This window comes from Colius striatus, chromosome 8, assembly GCF_028858725.1.
Source record: "Colius striatus isolate bColStr4 chromosome 8, bColStr4.1.hap1, whole genome shotgun sequence".
Taxonomy (NCBI): Eukaryota; Metazoa; Chordata; class Aves; order Coliiformes; family Coliidae; genus Colius; species Colius striatus.
The window spans coordinates 19,844,029-19,864,199 of NC_084766.1; the positions used below are offsets into that span (position 1 = coordinate 19,844,029).

General features: G+C 41.0%; 1 protein-coding gene across 4 annotated transcripts in view; it reads left to right on the plus strand.

Moving 5' to 3' along the window:
* The window catches only part of WDFY4 (WDFY family member 4), a 147,037-nt gene that overhangs the window by 121,710 nt on the left and 5,156 nt on the right, over nucleotides 1–20,171 (plus strand). For 3 of the 4 annotated variants that reach the window (XM_062001401.1, XM_062001402.1, XM_062001403.1), the window contains exons 52-58: nucleotides 1,265–1,418; nucleotides 5,414–5,505; nucleotides 10,414–10,626; nucleotides 11,169–11,316; nucleotides 11,798–11,955; nucleotides 12,630–12,788; nucleotides 17,705–17,884. In XM_062001401.1, coding sequence (XP_061857385.1) covers nucleotides 1,265–1,418; nucleotides 5,414–5,505; nucleotides 10,414–10,626; nucleotides 11,169–11,316; nucleotides 11,798–11,955; nucleotides 12,630–12,788; nucleotides 17,705–17,884 — 1,104 coding nt within the window. The remainder of the gene's footprint in view (nucleotides 1–1,264; nucleotides 1,419–5,413; nucleotides 5,506–10,413; nucleotides 10,627–11,168; nucleotides 11,317–11,797; nucleotides 11,956–12,629; nucleotides 12,789–17,704; nucleotides 17,885–20,171) is intronic. The other variant, XM_062001404.1, reaches the window with a different exon arrangement.

Below are 20,171 nucleotides of genomic sequence, written 5' to 3' on the forward strand. Positions count from 1 at the left end.
CTGTGTCTCACAATCTCTCTTGAGCCCTGGCAGTGGACTGTAGTGTTATGTTCCATGACATATAACCCAAATGAATTAACCCCAATGAGAAATACCTATACTAGCCTGCAGTTAGACAGTTACACTGCTGCCGGCATCTGAACTAGGTATTAAGAAACAATTTGGATATGTCACTTTATACAGTTAAAAAGTCATCTTTCTTCTGAAGCACTTTGTTCTTTCTGACAAACTCATTCAGATGATCTCCCAAACCTGGTTTCTATTTATTTCTAGTACTGTAAAACATTTATGTTAAAATCACAGAATCTTAAGAATTGGAAGGGACCTCAAAAGATCACCTAGTCCAACGCCCTGCCAGAGCAGGACCTCCTAGAGTACATCACACAGGAACTTGCCCAGGTTTTTGATGCTCAATGTAAAGGTGAACTTGGCATACTGTATATTAAATCCCATTAGAAAATCGTGTAGGAACTATGATTCTAACATAAGTCACTAACCCTTCATTCAGGAGTGGGTTTTGGGTTTTTTTTCCCTTTTTTCTTGAGACTTTAGTTCTGAATGATGTCCTGGGATACTAAGGCTAGTGTTTGACTCTCATTAAACTAAACAGATTTAAATGCTGTCAGGACGTGAAGTCATTTGTTTCTACTTCCTCACACTTCAATTCAGCTGGGGACCCAGAAATCCTTCATTTCCTCTCCTCTTTATGTTGTCCCCCTGTTGCTTATAGAATGAACAGTCCTTGCAGGTTCCTTCCCATTGGACCTTTCTTGTTTGCCTGGATTTGTTGAAACTTATTTCACTGGTACCCCCATTCCACAAAGGTGTTTTTTCTCAGGAGAACTGTACATAAAATTGTTCACAACTATTTGGGTCACAAATGAGGTTGAAACACTGAGGTTCTGTCCACTGCTTGCAAATCACTTTGGGATGAAAAGAGTAAATTGCCTTCAGAAGCATTCAGTGTGGGTACGCTGATACTCTCAAGCTGCCCATGGTTATTTCTGCTTGCCTCTGTTTATCGCAAGCTATGCTAAAACTCCAAGTTTTATGTTATTCTCAACCCATATATCTACAAATCAGGACTAAGAGAGCCCTTAATATAAGATAAATAGTAAATAGAACTGGGAGAGATCTTGAGATTTCACCTAATCAAACATGTGAAAAGGTGATTATTGCAGAATTGGCTAAGATTCTGTATCTGCTTTTTAAAATTTAACAGAATATTCACACTGCAGGTTTCTTTTCTGTCTCCATTTCATAGGGTGGGAGTTTTGATGTTGCAGACAGGATGTTTCACAGTGTCAAGAGTACATGGGAATCAGCATCAAGGGACAACATGAGTGATGTCAGGGAACTCATCCCTGAATTCTTCTACTTGCCAGAGTTTCTAACCAATGCAAATCACTTTGAATTTGGTAAGTTCAAAGCACTTCAGTGCTCCCCTTCCGTTCCCCAGCATCCTGTCAAGGAAAAGGGTCCAGATCACATGTTGAGAGATGGACTGCACTGAGAAGTGTTGACCTGGACTATGCAGACTGTTGAGACTCTCTAGTAATGGGAGATTAATTTTTGTTAAAATAAGGCTACAAGAGTACAAGCTGCTGATACCTAAATATTATCAGAAGGATGAAATTTGCAGCCTAGAAGGAATTGTAATTGCTGTTAGTTACTGTGCAAAGTAATTAGACTTTTCATCAGACAAAGGTGGATTTTGATATAAGCAATCTAGTTGACTGCTTTAGAAATTTGGTTTATATCATCACATCTGTGGGGCTATAAGCAATATTTGTATTTTACTTTAGGAGATGAATCAATTGATAAATTATGTTGGTGAAAGGTGTTTTTAAAAATCTCATGTCCCTGATAATTGAAGTTGCCAAATGACCTCACTATTATCTTGAAAGGTTCTGTACAAGTCAAATGAGTGTTATATATATATACACATATAGAGAGATATATATATATGTATTCACCCAGACAGAGCCGTTCAGCAAGGATGCTTCAGTCCAGATGGAGTGCAGGGGGTGTTTAGGATGTTTAGGCACATATGCTTCTGAAGTATGTGTCATAGGTGCTCTCAAGTTCAGGAGCTGCAGTGTCATGTGAAAGCTGCAGGAAACTGTTAGTAGACTGTATAGTATTAGAGGAGCGAAGGTGGAGATTGACAGAGGCTTCCACAGTCAGGTACAGGCCTCCAGTGAATCCAATATGCCTTGGACCCTGGTAACAACAAAAAGCAGGGCTCATCTTCATAACCCCCCTTCTAGAGTGCCAATACAAATATGAGGCATTGATGATAGGGGACTTAGATGAGCAAGCTCCAGAAGGGGAAATCCCAGCAAACAATTCACCACCAGCTGCTCCACCAGAAACAGGCAGTGGGCACCGTAAAAAGAAGTGAAGGGTGTGCGTTGTGGGTGAGAATTAAGGGGCAGGGTAAGGTAGGAAGAGTATAGGAACATTGCCAGAGCATGCAGGAGTGCAACCAGGAAGGCTAAAGCCATTCTAGAATTAAACCTAGGCAGGAAAGTTAAGGAAAAAACCAAGAGGGGGTTTTCAAGTACATCAGCAGCAAAAGGAAGATAAGGGAGAGTATGGGCCTGCTGCTTAACACAGAGGATGCCCTGGTGACAGAGGATACAGAGAAGGCTGAACTACTGAATGCCTTCTTTGCTTTGGTCTTTAAAGCCAAGGCTGGCCCTCAGGAAGCCCAGTTGAGCAAGGATAGTAGGATGGCCTGGACAGCAGAAGACTTGCCCTTGGCGGAAGAGGAAGAGGTTAAAGACTTGTTGGCCAAGCTTAAGGCTCATAAGCCAATGGGATGGGATGTGATCAGATGCATCCAAGAGTGCTGAGGGAGCTGGCTGATGTGGTTGCTAAGCCACTCTCCATCATTTTTGAAGAATCATGGAGGACAGGTGAGGTGCCTGAGGACCAGAGAAAGGCCAATGTCATGCCAGTCTTCAAAAAGGGCAAGAAATAGTACCTGGGAAACTACAGGCCAGTCAGCCTCACCTCTGTCCCTGGAAAGGTGATGGAACAACTCATCCTGAATGTCATCACTAAACATATGAAGGAGAAAATAGTTATCAGGGGGAGTCAACATGGATTCACCAAGGGGAAATCCTGTTGGACCAACCTGATGGCCTTCTATGAGTGCATAGCTGGCTGGCTAGATGAGGGGAGAGCAGCAGATGTCAGCTACCTTGACTTCAGCAAAGCTTTTGACACTATGTCCCACAACATGCTCATGAGAAAGCTCAAGCAGTGTGGCTTGAATAAGGGGACGGTGAGGTGGATCGAGAACTGGTTGAGAGGCAGAACCCAGAGGGTTGTTATCAATGGCACAGAATCGAGTTGGAGGCCTGTGACCAGTGGAGTTCTACAGGAATCAGTTTCTGGGGCCAGTGTTGTTCAACATCTTCATCAACGACCTGGATGAGGGGACAGAGTGTACCCTCAGCAAGTTGGCTGATGACACCAAACTGGGAGGACTGACTGATTCCCCAGAAGTCTGTGCTGTCATTCAGCGGGATCTCGACCATCTTGAGAGTTGGGCAGAGAAGAACCTCAGGAGACTCAACAAGGACAAGTGCAGAGTCCTGCACCTGGGGAGGAACAACCCCATGCACCAGTACAGGCTGGGGATTGACCTGCTGCAGAGCAGCTCTGCAGAGAGAGACCTGGGTGTCCTGATTGATAATAAACTGAACATGAGCCACCAATGTGCCCTCATGGCCAAGAAGGCCAATGGCATCCTGAGATGCATCAAGAAGAGTGTGGCCAGCAGGTTGAGGGAGGTTCTGCTCCCCCTCTACTCTGCCCTGATGAGGCCTCATCTGGAGTCCTGTGTCCAGTTTTGGATTACACAGCTTGAGGGACGGGGAACTTCTAGAGAGAGTCCAGTGCAGGCCCACCAAGATGATCAGGGGACTGGAACATCTTCCTTATGAGGAAAGGCTGCAGGAACTGGGGCTGTTTAGTGTGGAGAAGGGGAGACTGAGGGGGGACCTCGTATAAATGGTGGATATCAGGAGGCTGGGATATCCCTTTTTTCTGTTGTATCTAACAACAGGACAAGAGGTAATGGAAAGAAGCTGCAACACAAAAAGTTCCATTTAAACACAAGAAGAAACTCTTACTGTGAGGGTGAAGGAGCACTGGCACAGGCTGCCCAGGGAGGATGTGGAGTGTCCTTCCTTGGAGGTCTTCAAGACCCCCCTGGGACACGTTCCTGTGTGACCTGAACTAGGTGAACCTGCTTCTGCAGGGAGGTTGGACTAGGTGATCTCTAAAGTTCCCTTCCAACCCTACCATTCTATGATTCTATGATATTGTCCCTGGCCTCAAGCAGCATCTAGTCCCTTCTGAATGTACACCATCTCTAGACCTTTCTACATCAGTGACAGAGGGTTAGAAAGTATCCAGAAAATATAGTATTCAGATATATGCATGTCAGTCCTGATCCACTTAACTTTACAGGAAATTCACATATTTTGCAGTATAAAGCTACTTTTTGTAGTGGATGTGGGTTGGTTAACAATTAGGGCAGAGGAGAAATATCTTAAGAATCATCCTTAATCATCAAAATGGTGATGCCAAAAGCAACTTAACCCAGGGTATTGAGGTCTACCTATTATTATATTTAAGACCTCAGTAGAATGAGGCATACTAAAAAAGAGCAGAATGAGAAAAAAATGTTAGAAAATTATTGAAAATATAAGAAACAATTGGAGTAATTTCACCCTGAGAGGAGTCTGGGAAAGAGAGCGTGGCTGAAATCAACATCTAGAGACTGACCTGAGTAGAATGAAATGAAGGCACCTTCAAAAGACACCAGAATATTGCCAATAGGGAAGAAATGTAAAGGAAGATTTTACAGTAGGCAAAGCCAAGAACCTGAATCTGATCACTGCTATATCGTAACAAAACTTGCAGTCCCAGATCCAAGCCTCAAATTAAATTTCAGCTCATCCAGTTGCATAACACTGTGCACTGATTGAAAAACATATGCTCACATTCTGAAAGGAATCAGATTGCAAAGGACTTGAGAACAAAATCCCTCTCAGTGTCTGATTTAGTAGGAATATCTGGCAGCTAGTCCCAGAGTATTAGGTATAAAAAGAAAGTTGCACCAACAGGTTTCTTTTGTCTGAGTACAGCCTGTGCTGAAGGATATGTATATTTTTACTGTGTTAGCAACAGTTACTAGGCTGTCTTCTCTGTGCTTTATTACTGGATCAGAAATCCCAGGAGAAAATGATTCTGCAGTGTTCTATGGCTGTGTATTTGATGACAAACCTGAAAATGCATGTGTGAAAATCACCTCTGTTTCGTTTGACTTTAGTGTTTTTGCGAAGCCGTTCCTATATGTGATGTGGTTGTAATTCTCCCTTTGTAATTCCTGTAGGCTGCATGCAGGATGGAACAGTCCTGGGAGATGTGCAGCTTCCTCCTTGGGCAGATGGAGACCCTCATAAATTCATTCTCCTGCACAGACAGGTCAGTGAATATTGAGATTTGTGATAAAATGCTGAACTGGGCCCAACTGTAAACGAAACTCTAAAGGCCAGAGTCATGGTACAAACTGTTAGATCCAAATGCATCCTGCCTTTGTGGAATTCCTGTGGGTTCTGAACTTTGCATGTCTACTTGTCTGCTTATCAATTCACCCTGAATCAAGGCCCACTTTCCAGACCCATCTCGGCAGGAAAGTGTATGTGAACATAGTGTACTGCATAATCATATCATTTATATGGATAGATTTCTGTGTTGTTGTGAATCAGCTGTGTGTTGATTTAAGCTATCTACCTCCATCTCTGAGTCATGTCAAGGCTACAATTATTTTTTTTATTTTGGGGGGAAAAACCTAATGTGATTTCCTGCCTTTAATGGAGTCAGCCTTGGCAATTTGAAAGCAAATAGCTTTAAGGTCCTGAGACTTACTGCAATTAGTGCTATCTATTAATAGTTAGAAAGTCTTAACTTCTGTATGAAGTAGTAGAGTGCAAAGGCAATTTTGTATGAAGCTTCTTGCACTGCATACAGGCTTTGCAGCAGAATATTTTGGTGCAGGTTTCTTTCTTTGTTAGAGCTAAGAAGAGAATGGGCTGTACTATAGTGCCCCTACATTACCTCATCAGATTTCCTCTAGTAAAAAGAGTCAATCTGTATTTGTGAGTGCATGAAAATTGTTGTTCTGTAGAGGTGTGCCAGTTATATGTGTTAGCATTGGTGGGACTAAACAAATAGCCCATGATTTCAAAGGTATTGCATCATCTTGGTTTGTCATATGTACCTTCAGTTTCTGCCTCAGTGAGTTCTTCTCACCTCTTCTATGCCACGCAAGTCCTGCCCTGCAAATAAATCTTTGCTCAATTGACCTCTCCAAATGCTGTTTTAAATTCTATTTCTGACCTCCTGCCTGCCTTAACTTTTTCCTCCTGCTTTGAACAAAACCAGAGTCATACTCTTGTCTTGTAAATATACTTTTCTCCACTGTTCACTTAACCATTGACAGCAACCACCATGCTCCCATGAAGTTACCATTACTTTCATGTCCCTTGCTTTGCACTTCTGTGCTGCATTCATAGTCCATAGTTTTTGTGATTGTCCATACTACTATACCATTTACATACTTTTCTTGGGCATTCTCTTGAATCTTCAGCTCACTTTCTGATGTCTTTATACTTTCTTTCAAGTCAGTACAGAGATAACTGGAAGGTGATCATCTTCATTCTCTGTCATTATGTACAAATATCTTTCCCATGCCCTTATATTTAGAATTTCTGTATGGCTCCACTCCTAATATCTAAAGTGTCTCTCCTTTCGCTCTTGACACTTTATGCATTTTTAAAATTTATGTATTCTGGCTTCCTCATACATATCCTCTCCCTGCAGCCACCTGAGTGTTGTTTTAGTCCTATGTTTGGCAATGCCATTTATGCATGTTTGAAAAGAAAAAGTCCTTTATAAGCTGGTCTATGGGCTATGAATCCATCCTGAATAAAATTTTCTTCTGTAAACCAGTTTTAAGAGAACAGACAGCGTGCATCATCTGCTTGTCTTGCAAATACTTAATTGTTGTTAAAACATGATATTCCAAAGACAAGTCAGAGCTTTGTAGCAACTGCATCCCATGCTGTCTTTATGGGTTCCTGATGATGCAAATACTTTGGCTTGTGAACAGCTCTGAGTATGAGAGAGCCTGTTCAGCTCTGAATTCATTCACATGTGCTCAGGTTACTCCTGTGAGTGAACATGGATATGATCTGAGCCTGTGCTTGCCTACTTTTTTGCACAGTAATCCTGCCTTTGTTTCATTTTTAGGAGTATATAGTAAGATGTTTCATTTTTAGGAGTATATAGTAAGATATTTCCTTTTTTTTAATTGATTAAGAGAGTAAGTTACATTTCTGCCTTGTCATTTTACCTATTTTGAAATGACAACTTTTGTATGTGCTTACTAAAAATGTTTTCAGTCATCTTTCAAATGTGATTGAAAGTAGTCATCTGCTATTTCTTGCTCCAGAATCCTGCCTCAATACATAAAAGCTTGTGAAATAATGATATTCCAAGTTATGTGATGTGGAGAAAAGCTGCTTACTATTATTAGCAGGTCTCAAGTGTCTTCGTGCCTTATCTTGACTCAGTAGTGTGCTGCCACACAGTTTAGTAACATAAGTCAATACACTGATTTACAGCATGTTCAGTAACTAATCAGTCCCTCTACAGAAATTACATTATTCTTTTATTACCTTGTATTTTTGTAGCAGTTACTTATGCAACTCAGATCACAGCCCAGAATTACTGCACAGTGAGTAGATGTTCCTGGGAAAAAATGCATAAAAGAGCTTTCCACCAGACAACTAGTCAGGTTGAAGTGGGTGTCAGTAGTATCAAGAAAATATCTCAATAAATCATTTCAACTTTGTTATCAAAATGTTTCAGAATGATCTTTTCATTAAATTATTTATATTAGATCACAGACTGAGCTGAAAAGATTTTATGCTGTAGCTGTATAACTAATATTGTATGGTATATGGCTTCATTATTAGTAAAACAGAAGCATGTAATTTTTCCAAATTTAGAATTAGATGGGGTAGAGGGTGGATTTTAATAATTGAGAAAACTTGAAAGTTGGGCTTTTTGTTCTGATTTGGAAAGAAAACTATTGGAAAAAGTAAAAAACTTTGGAAAGACACTATTCAGTGTCTAAATTTTCCCCAGAGCCTCGTTTCCATTTTTGTCAGACTCTGTCCCCTGCCTTTTTGCAGCCTGTAACTTTGAGGGCATAAAGTGAAAATGTTTTTTGATCATGTTTATAGATTCAGCATTTCTTAATAATTTGCCAGGCCTGATCAGACCTCATGTACAGTCAGTACAGTCAGTTACACAGGAGGGTGCAAGAAATCTTGCTGTGGAAAGAAAGTTGATTAGTTAAGTTCATCTAATCCTGAAGCGAAGAGTTAGAGATCTTGAACTCTGAAACATGAGGGTTTCTGTCTCTTCTGAAATAGTCCACAAGACTGGATGTACTTGTACTGGTATCGTGGTCATCTTTAGGAGGCTTCACAGTGAGTTTGATGCCTTAAACAGATCCAAGTCACCACCTATCTCCTATTACCTATCTCCAACACCTATCACCTATCTAACATACGGAGCAAAATAATTGTTCTTGATGTAATACACTGAGTAGCTCTCTGTTTCATGTTTAAGAGGTTAGGAATCTAGTCTACTAAAGAAATGTATTTACTTCCTCCTTAGACCACAAGTTCTGCCTCCCTGACTGGGTTTGTCATAGTGCTCAGTGAAATACTAAGAGGCTGCACAGTTGCAGCTCTGTTGGTTGCTTTGTTTTGCTCTAGCAGTGATGCCAGGCAAAATTTACGGTTTCTAATTCATGGACTAACTGCTTTTATTAATGAGGATGAGTTCTCAGTCTGTTCATAAGTATTTTCGTGTTGTTTGCAGGGGACAGATTGTATGCCGTGCTTGTTCTCTGAGCTGCCCTGTGATTGTTATAGCTGTGGGCAGGGTCATTTAAACCAGCTGCACTGGGCTAACTGTCTGCTCAGTGAAATGAGCCATTGTTCTGGATCCATTAGCTTGTTTATTTCTGCTATATTTTGGGTGGGATGGTCTGCTTGGGAGACCTTTAACTGGGCATCAGGGAGTATTGCAGAGTCAAATGATTTGGAGATAGGAAAGTATTTTTAATAATGCTTAATACTGCTGCTTGAATCATTGGGCAAGGCTGTTTGGGAATGAACAAAAATGTGATGAGGCAGGTGATGGCAGGGGCAGGAGCATTTAGTGAAGCCTCATGGATAAGGCTGGCTAATCTGGAGATGAGCAAAGATTCAACTCAAACTTGGGTCCACTGCTTAAGAACTTGTTCTCTGTCTTCCAAGTACAAGTTTTCTGCTGTGATTACATTGAGCTTTCTAGAGAGCCCACTTTGGGTTGTATGTATTGCCTTGAAGTACCTTTTCCAGTCTTCTCTAGTAGTAGCTGTTTCTTCTGATCATGTTAATGCCCACACCTGTCACTATGTATGGCAAATGTAATCCAAGTTAACCATTTCTTATTTTGAGGAAAGAAAAGTTCAGAGCCCAAGTTTTTCCAGGATGAGGACAGCTGGTGCTACAACCATCTATGCTCATAAAGCTCTATGAGGGTAGCAAAATGTTTGTTGATCAAAACCAGTTTGTCTGCTCCACTGTACCTGAACTCTGCTATTGCAAAAGCCCTTCCCTCTCTTGGCTTGCAGCACCCTTGCCGTTTCCCTGAAAGCTCTGCATTCTCTTCATTGGTTCATAGCATGCAGCTTCTCCTACTGTATCCTTCAGACCCAACTTAGAGCTCTTCTGCTAGTCATCTCCCTTTCCAATTGATGTTTACATATATCTTCTCAAATAAAGTCTGAGCTACTCAGTGTTATTCATAACTAAGATATATTTCTACAAATAGAAATTCACCCGTGGTTGTTCTATAGAGTAAAGTGATGGCACCAAATGCTAACAAATGCTTTGCTCATTTAAACCATCTTATGTCAGTAATAGTATTAGTGAAGCCATGATAACACAAGCTTTAATATGTGCTAGAAGCTGGAAGATGTGCACAGATGTGTGGTATGCTTGCACTTTGTGGAACCTGCCTGATGTCTCTGAGGATATTGCTTCTGGTAACTGTTAGGATACTGCACTCCATCCTTCCTGTCCCCCTGGGGATTCACCTTTCGTCTCTTCAGTCACATTTTGTGGGGATGTGCTGAGAATGGTACTACTGGAGGAATGGAAAGTATGAAGATTCACTTGCAGAGAATTAAAGTCTCTAGCAGGGACTAGAAAGTGGCAATGCATTTTTAACAGATACATTCTACTGTATTAACTAATCTTTTGGTTTCAGGCACTGGAAAGTGAATATGTCAGTGCACACCTCCATCACTGGATAGATCTGATTTTTGGCCACAAGCAACATGGCTCAGCTGCGGTGGATGCAGTTAATACCTATCATCCTTACTTCTATGGAGACAAGATGGACCTCAACAACATTAAAGATCCTCTCATTAAGAGCACAATCTTGGGTTTTATCAGCAACTTTGGACAGATACCAAAGCAGGTACCACTTTACTGTGACAGTAGAAAGCATAGGTTTTTTTGAACTTGTAGTATTTCAACTGGAAAGCAAGAACAGAAGCTAAAATCAGAGACACTTTCTTACTTAAATCTGCTGAAAGATGGACTACAGAATCTTGTCTATGTACTACATCAGTATGCACCCACATATGTGTGTATGGTTACACTTTCTAATCATGCTGTTCCTGTTGTATGCCGTACAGCTATGCTATCAAACCTGGGTTCTACTCCTTCAGTACAGTCACACAAGGAACCACTAGTCTGGGAATGGGTACAGTCAAATAAAAGCAGATCAAAGCCTTACCTATAGTTTTCTCTCTTCTCCTGAGTTGCTGGGATTAGCTTCCATTCTCTGTGAGGAAGGGATGTTCTCTGATAAAAATGTAAGAAGAATAAGATTTTATTTTAGTGAAGAGGTTCACATATGATAGTCCTGCAGTCCATGGTTAAAGATTTAAGCAGATGTCTTTCTTGCATGATCTGACAAACTGAGATTAATTTTTCAATGCCATTCTCTTTTTCTAGCTCTTCACAAAATCACATCCATCCAGGAATGCCCAAGGGAAAAGCTCATCAGGAAGAGAGCCTGTGCTTTCTCTTCATGCAAGTGGAATTCTTCCTCCTTTTATGAGCAGCCTTCAAAATCTGAAGCTCTCACCGGTTACGATTAAAGGTGCTGCAGGAACTGTGCTCCATTATCTGAGCTAATAAGTACAGAATTCTTGGACGGGGTGAATCTGGATTTTCAAGAGCACAAAAGTAGTCACACAGCTTTGTACAAGTTCATACAACCAAGATTTCTTCTGCCGATTGTTATTTGTGTATGTGTGTATTGTGAGTGGGCATTGAAAACATTCAAATACTCAGGAGAAATCTTGAAACTTCCATTGAATGTGTTTTCTTTATAAGACATCAAAATCTTCTCTCTCTTCTACTTTCTGAATATGTTATATTGAAACACAAAACTCACTGTTTTCCATTCATTTTATATTCAACAGCAAATACTGTGTCTTTTCCCACTTTTTAGTCTTAAGATCTTGTCTTTTTCTTCATCTTTTTCTTAGTCTTACTATTTTCAGGAGTGTGTGCAAGGAGGAAAGTTAACATAAGTGCTCTAAAAACAACAGAATTAAGTATGTTCTCTGTCTTGTCAGACTATCCCAAGGGACCCATTGGGCACATTGTTCATACCGAGAAAGGCATTCTCGCTGTTGAAAAAAATAAAGTTTTGATTCCTCCTCTTTGGAACAAAACATTCTGCTGGGGATTTGAGGACTTCACCTGCTGCTTTGGCAACTATGGGTCTGAGAAGGTAAGTAAGAAAAAGCCTAAGTGCTCCAGAAATGAATGATATGTTGTAGCCTTTGTCTGGTATGGGGACCTCTGAAATCAGAGACTGTTTGAGAGCTAATTTTACAGGATGCTGTACAGGACTTTCTCACATTCAACCTTCCTGAGAATATTCCAAGAGAGTACAAAATCATTCTACACTGCTCAAAAGTGAAGTATTTCCCCCTAAATTATCTCAAGTTTTCCTTCCCGTACTGTGTTGTCCATCGAAGTGGAGGAGAAACCCCATTTCATAGGTTGTAAGGAATACAACCTAACATCCTAACAGCATCCTAACAACAACAAGGTCTTCTCATGACTAATTAGAAGTTTCATTGTGCAGAAATTTGTGCTAGAATTAAGATAGGACCATCTGTCAGTTCTCTTCTGGCTCCCAAGCTTAGCCTGGTGCATTCACCTTTGTCCAACCTTCCTGTTTGGCCCCTGGAGGGTGGCACAACTACATGCAGCCACAGTCTGTGCATATACATAGTATGTAGCTGTGCTGTGAGCATAGAGACTAGCTAAAATGAGCTTTTCTTCCTGGATTTGAAGAAATGGAGGCTCAGTTCTGAAAATGGAATCTGCCATTTGGAATTAGTAAATGCATAGTATTACCAGCTGAGCATTTGACTTAAAAGCTGCTTTCTTGTACAGAAGATGACTACATTTGAGTGCATGGCAGACTGGGGAAAGTGCCTTTGCGCTGTGTGTCCTTCAGCAACTACCGTAATCACATCTGGAACAAGTTCGGTTGTGTGTGTCTGGGAGCTTTCCTTGGTCAAGGACAAAGTGAAATGTCTAAACTTGAGACAGGTCAGTACTGTGCTTCTTTCACTGTAGAAATTTAATGAAAACCAGAAGATTAGTTTATTTCTCGCTGAAGACTGGCAGAGGAAACACCTTTGGGTGAATCAAGAAATCAGGAAAAAACCCAAGTAATCAGCAGCATCACGTGACAGCCTGTTATCAGGTCAGGAGGTGATAATATGCCTTGTATCCACAGCTTATAGTTATGAACTCTGCTGTTTTTTCCCCTTGGTAACATTTCCAAAGTTTATCATGACCAAAAAACCGTAAAGATAAGACACATGAACTCCTCACTTGAAGTGCAGCCAATCCTTGGATTATTTTCAAAAACCAGCATGGCTTGGAGATGCATGTAGGCTTTTGGGCCTGTTACAGCAAGGGATAAGATCTATGAAACTCCCTGCAAACTTAGCTGATGGAGATGAAGGCTCAGCTAGATTATTTTCTCTCAAACTAAATTCAGAACATCTGTAGTCATCAAACAGCTGTATAAATGCTATTTCTTTTACAAAAAGTGAATTAAAGATTCATGTGGTTCAGCTATGATGAGTTCTCCAGATTACAAGTAAAGCTAGAGTACACTTCTGTGACACCTGAAAGGTAGCATGGGACCTAAGAAATCAAGAGGCAGAAAACACTCCTCATCTTTTAGGCAAACTAATAAAGGGTTCACTGATCAGCAAAGTCTCCAAGTGTTAGAATCTTCTTCTATTAATTTGTTCTGGAGGGATATTCAGATAATATTTCAGTGCTGTCCATAACCTGAGCAAAACCGTATTTTATTTGTCATTAATGATGTGAAAACTTCAGTGTCTGTTAGGATGAAGGAAAAATATTTAGATTTTCATTTCTCTGGAATTCTTATGTGTTGAAATTAGCAGGGAAAGTGTGTCTAGAGCAGTGTCTTTTCTGAGGTTTATGTTGTTTCCTGCCTGAGAAGAAGACAGAAAGATGCGACAAGATTTTCATTGATGACTGTTTAATCAGTCTGGTTATTATTCCAAACCAGGACATGGACACAGAAATGGACAAAATAGAAGCAAAGAAAACCATGGGCCGTAATCTTCATCAACATCAAAATTATACCAGTCAGGGGCTCATCTTGAATTTCAGACAACTGTTTGAAGAGGCTGTCTTTTATCTCCAATATAATGGCTTTCTCTTTAACAATCTAAAATAAACTTTGCTGATGTGTTCCACTGTGATTAATCTGGTATTACTCAAAAGTCCACAAAGTGGTATGAGATCATGAATGACAAACTCTGTTTTTTCCTCCTCTTTGCTAGCAGGGACTTTTTTTTTTCTTGATGACTGTCTGTCATAGATTTAAATTTGAACTATGGTTCTAAATGTCTTCCAGTGAATTACTTGCTGCTTTCATGTAATTCACTGTTTCATGGTGGCTGCTTTTTCTGCTGAACAAAAAAATGTTATCATCTGTCCTGAGAGAGCAAGCATTGCTTAAGTAAAGCTGATGTGCTATTAAGTGGATGATATTCACTTACCAGCTGTCCCATGAGACTGAGACATTCTGGTTTGGAATGTAGTAAAGAACAGAAACTACATTTCAGCAGAAAAAGTCACTTTTCCCTCTCCAGCAGCAGCTGCTTCCAGTTTTGTGGAAAACTAAAGATTAAGCATAATAGCCTCAGTATTGATCCATGCAATTTACCAATTCCCTCAATATTCATGAGCGAACTGATCCATGTGTTTCAGCCCCTGGAATTTCTGGGGCAGGTGAAACTCAATAGATTGGAAGAAGCTCCAAGGCAAGCTGCTGTCTGCCACAGACCTCTCAGGGAGGCGTTGAGAGTAGCTGTGAAGCGTCTGTGTCTATGTCAGCCAGTCAAGTTGTACAGTCAAACTTAGTTTAGGTTTTCGTGGACTGGCCATTCTTGCAGTGAAGGTGGTTGTCCTTTTTTGTCTTTTGATATGTTCTTTCTGCAGATATGCTGCAGGACATTGTCAGCAGGAGGAGAGTGGTGATCATTCCCCTGTACTTGGCTTTGGTGGGTCTGCACCTCAAATACTGTGTCCAGGCAAAGCAGTTACAGGGCCCCAGGGCCCCTCTCTACAAGGACATTGAGGTGCTGCAGAGGATCCAGAGGCAGGCTACCAAGATAGTAAAGGATTTGGAGCACGTCTCATATGAGGAACAGCTGAGGGATCTGGTGCTGTTTAGCCTGGAGAAAAGGTGGCTCAGGGGAGACCTTATCGCTCTCTACAACTACCTGAAAGGAAGCGGTAGGGAGGCAGGGGTTGGTCTGTTCCCCCTAGTAACAAGCAACAAGAGGAAATGGCCTCAAGCTGTGCCAGGGGAGGTTCAGGCTGAAAATTAGGAGGAATTTATTTACTGAAAGAGTTGTCAGGCATTGGAATGGTCTGCCCAGGGAGGTGGTGGTATCATCGTACACAACTTGGATATTATACCTAGGGAAATGGTCTAGTGGTTGATAGGGCTGGGACAAAGGCTGGACTTGATGACCTTCCAGCTGAAACAATTTTGTGAACGTGTCAGTTTACAGAGTAATAATGAGAAGATGATAGATAGCTAAATGCATGTAACTTTTCACACGAATATCTACTGAGACACTGGTGGACTGAAGCTGTGATTATAACTGCACTCAGGTCTAGCCCTCTCTTATTCACACAGCTTGTTTTTGAAGCACTTCACTGACAGGTAGGATCTTTCTGGGGTTAAAAAAAAAAGTGTTATTAAAAGTTGTGCAGAGCTTAGCTTACCTTGACTTGGCAGTTTAGATTTTGTCACAGTAGGTATGTTTTCTTTCATGCTTTGGAGGAAGGAGAGGAAATTTGGAAGCCCTTGAACCTGCCTTGGACCAGCCCTTTTCACAGACTTCTTGTGCAGTTCTCAAGCACAGTCATTGGGTTATGCCCACTCTTTTGTAAAGAGACTATTTCACAGCCAGTCCAAAGCTACTGCCAAGTCTCCTTTTCTATGCTCATTTAATGTTGTAGGTGCCTGGAAGATCTCGGGCTGTGACGCGAGAGGTAGAGAGTACAGAAGAGGCCGGCACGGGGTGCAGTGAAAGGAGGTGCTTGGGTTAGCAGACAAAAGCACATGGTGCAAGCAATAAAGCTGGAATAAAGCATCATCCATACTGAGTATGCAGTGGTGTTGTCCCTTCAGTGGTCGGTGAGCTGAGTGATCCATGCAGGCGGCCTGGTGATGTTGCCGGTAGCGACAACAATTTAAGAGTGTTTCTAACCTTTGAAAACCGCTGTTGGAGACCCCATTTTGTGTCAGTAATTTTAGTCAACAATTCTTTCAAATTAAATAAACCACAAGTTGAAATTCAACCCTTGCAGTTGCAGGTCACCTTCACATAGTCTGCCGCAGCTCAGCTTCCTCACCAGTGGATTAATGTTTGAATACTGTTGTCCGAGTAACCTTGGCAAGTGGCAGCACATGTTAGCTAGCAAATATTCAGTTTTGCAGTCACACACTGGAAAATAGTATGGATGTGTTTGCAAAAGTCAGCCAGGACGTGTGGCTCTTCTGCTCCATGCTGCACTGAGACAGACTCTAATGTGTGCTAATTATATCATGTAGAGAAAGCCAGCAGGAAATATGCATTTACTGTTAAAACCAACGTTGAAACTGGTGGGTCTGATTTTTCAGTGAGGCAACTAAAAAATGAAACCTGAAAGGTTTTTTAGGAAAACTATAAAGGAGTTTTTTTCTGTTGCCCTATAGGCTTTACTGTCATTGGTGGTTATGCAGCAGAAATACATAATGCTGTCACTTGAGAATGCTGCATTAAATAATTGTCAGCAGTATACTTCAATTCATAACTTCTATCTGTACTATAAAATTGCCTAAAGTTTTTTTATTAAACTATTTAAATAAGGCTATATTAAACTGAACACTCCTTATCACAGAATCACAGAGTGGTGGGGGTTGGAAGGGACTTCTAGAAATCATCCATTCCAACCTCCTGCTAAAGCAGGTTGATCTCCATCAGATCATACAGGAACGTGTCCAGGCAGGATTTGAAGACCTCCAGAGGAGGAGACTGCACACCCTCCCTGGGCAGCAAAGAATTTTCTCCTCATGTTCAAGTGGAACTTCTTGTGTTCCAGTTTGTTAAAGGCCGTTACCCCTTGTCCTGTCACTGGGCGCTGCAGAAAAAAAGACTCACCCCATCCTCTCAACATCCGCCCTTGAAGTATTTATAAGCATTGATAAAGTCTCCTCGCAGTCTTCTCCAGGCTAAACAGCCCTGGGTCTTCTTCCAGAAGGCTGCAGGGCAGGAGACTAGTGAGGTGCACCTGAGGGCAGGGAAGGCCCCAGGGAGGCAGGCACTTATGTCTCTGGAGCCTATAGAACAACAACAACAAAAATATAGTGTGTAGTGATGAAAGAGAATGAAATTCATATGTTGTTTTAAAGAAAAATTTCTCCCCAAATGCTGTTTTGCTTCTTAATTAAAATTGGAAAAATGTTACTACTTGTTCAGGAAAATAGAAGGATAAGGCTGAGAAAGTCACTGAAATACATCCTGATAAGTTTTATTTTAAAATGCTTTTTAAATATGAGAAATAGTGATCTCTAAGCATAACTTTTACTTAAAACTGCATGGACTGAAGTGAAAAATGATGTTTTGTTGCTGAACACAAAGTACTGTGGTAAAGTCTGAAATGTATGCCAACAACCCTCAGTTACTATACAACTTCGGTCAAGTCACAGACTCTTGGAGCCTCAACTTTCTACAACCATGAGCTGAGAATGAAGATGCTTTTCTAAGGTCGTTTGGTATGAGGTTCCTCCTCATACCCGATTCAGTTCTCCGAAGAACTATACTGCTTGTTCTTAATAAGCAAATGACAATAGGAGTGTGGTTCCCTACTAAATCAGCCACCCTCTGCTGTGGTTTATGGGTTGTTTTTTCTCTCACCAGGCTTTATATGGGCACACTCAGGCAGTGACCTGCCTTGCTGCATCTGTGACCTACAGCATCTTTGTGAGTGGATCCAATGACAGAACCTGCATCATTTGGGATCTGAATGAGCTGACATACATAAACCAGCTTCCTGCCCACAGGACAAGCCTCTGTTCTGTTGCCATCAACAATTCAACGGTAAGATCTTAATTCATCATCCTTCTTCTGATGTATCCATGAACATTTCATGATAATTTAATGGGTGCTCTTCCCAACATAAAAACATCCTGAGAGTCTTATACATTGATTTTTTTTTTCTTTCTACAGAGATTGCTAATAGTTTTCTTAATGATGAGAGGCAAGCACTAAAAGCAACATCTTAGACTGAGTAGATAAGTAGAAGTATCTTTGGATGGGTAGATAGCAGAATTAAACAACCTTTAGTTGTTATGGAGCATGAAGTATTACCCTTGTAGCTCCTGAATTTGTCACACCCATAACCTTATTGCCTTATTTTACTGATTTCTCCTGACACTGATGAAGCAGAGCTATGCCAGCTGAGATGTACTAGACCTCAGTCTGCCACCTTGGCTGACAACTTGCCTTACATATGGTGACAATGTTGACTCTTTGCTTTCCCTTCTACTCTCAGGTGTAAGGGCAGCTCTTGATAGCTGTAGATATAAGCCTGTTGTGGCCTGTGCCTGGCCAGAGTTAAATGCTTGTTGATATTCTGCATTGGATTTACTGTAAACACACTGGATGAATTTTTTTCCAACTTTCTACATCCCAAAAATATTGCTTGCACATTTATGTTTTCTGTCTCTGTTAATATACTAGAGCAGGGTTCCAGATGCTCAGACAATCCAGTACTGCAGCTTCTAGTAAAAGAGGCAAAACTGAGTTCATAACAGTAAGAAACCAGGTAGACATTCTCTACTTAGTCTGTGCCAAAAAAAACCACTATCTCATATTAGAGCTTCATTAACTATTCAGCCTGATGGTCAGAGTTGGAACTAAGTAGTCTGTTCAATCCCAGCTCAGCTTCCAGCCCCAGGTGGCCTGGTTAGTGGAAAACGGCCAGTGACTTCAGCATACCCATTCAGAAAACCCTGGTGGTCCCTTATGAAGTCAGCTGAAGCAGTGCCAAACATTCAGAAATGGATGGGTGGGCTAGCACAGACCATGGGCTTGAGAACTCAAGAGGATTGAGTCCTATGCTTTGTATGGACCAGCTTACTAGTGACAGTAGCTTTTTTAGTTAATAACTCCTGGAGCTGTCTGAAACAGAGATGGTGTGTGCCAGGAATAGTTTGGTGATAGAGCCAAACGCAGTTCTCCAGCATGCTGGAGTGAAAATAGTTAAACTGTTTGTACATTAGTCTGCAGAAAGGTTCATTTAAAAGAGGAAAAACTTTAGGAAAGTATGACTGAAACTTCAAGGAAAAAGGATAAAAGTGTCCGTCTATATGTTGTGGGCGAAAAAATTCCTTTTGACATTAGCAGAACAGGATGCTTAATTCTGAAGTGTGGTTTTGTTTAAATTTTCTATTTATGTATTGTGACATGAAGGTAGAAACAAAATGTTTCCACTGTGCTAAATTAAATATTTTGTTGGACATAAAATGTTTGGTAACAAGGCTTTTTTTTCTGGAAAAATCAGCATGATTTCAAGCAAAGTTTTGAAGGAAACAGCCTTCTGAACAGCATGCTTTTCTGTGAAATAAGAAGCCTATACAGCTTTGTTATGTCATTGCTGGTTTTATATTTGCTTGAGCATCTAGATTTGTATCATGCAGGTAGACACAAAATAAAAGAGCTGTCCCAAAAAGTTTGTAAGGCAAAGAGGATTGTAAAAGCTAGCTGTAACCAATTATTTCAATTAGTTTTAAATCACTGGTCTAAACCTAAAAAACACTGTAGATTGACATGATGTACTGTCATGCAGATAAGGTAACTAACATTTAATCTCTTTCATTATTGGCAACTCTGTTTCAAATGCACTATCGCTGTTTCATCTTCAGAATTCTGCCCTGTGGTGTGAAGAGCCCTGGCCCTTCAGGCAGGGGTGAAGTATTGTGTTTGTTGATTTAAACCAGATGCATGCTGCTAATATAAGGGCACACTGGCCTTTGCCAGAATCAAATGGCTTTCCTGATGGTATTCTATTTAGCTGGTTCTTAACATGTGTAAAAGGTGGAAGGGTTAGCTGGGATTTCAATCAGTAGTTTTGTCAAAACGCACTTTTGACAAGATCATTTAAAATTGCAGCTCTGGCTCTTGGTCTGTGTTTCATGCCCGTGAGGGATCTGCTCCTTGCATGCAGTCTGTGGTAAGAATATATGTTCTCATGGAAGGGAGAGGAGAGTCCGAGCTGCAGAGGATGTTTTCTGAATCAGAAGTGCAGGTCACTGAATGCCAAGCTGGTTGTTGGTCAAACACAAAACAGTCTAAAAATGCGATGACATTAAGCACCCTGTGAGGG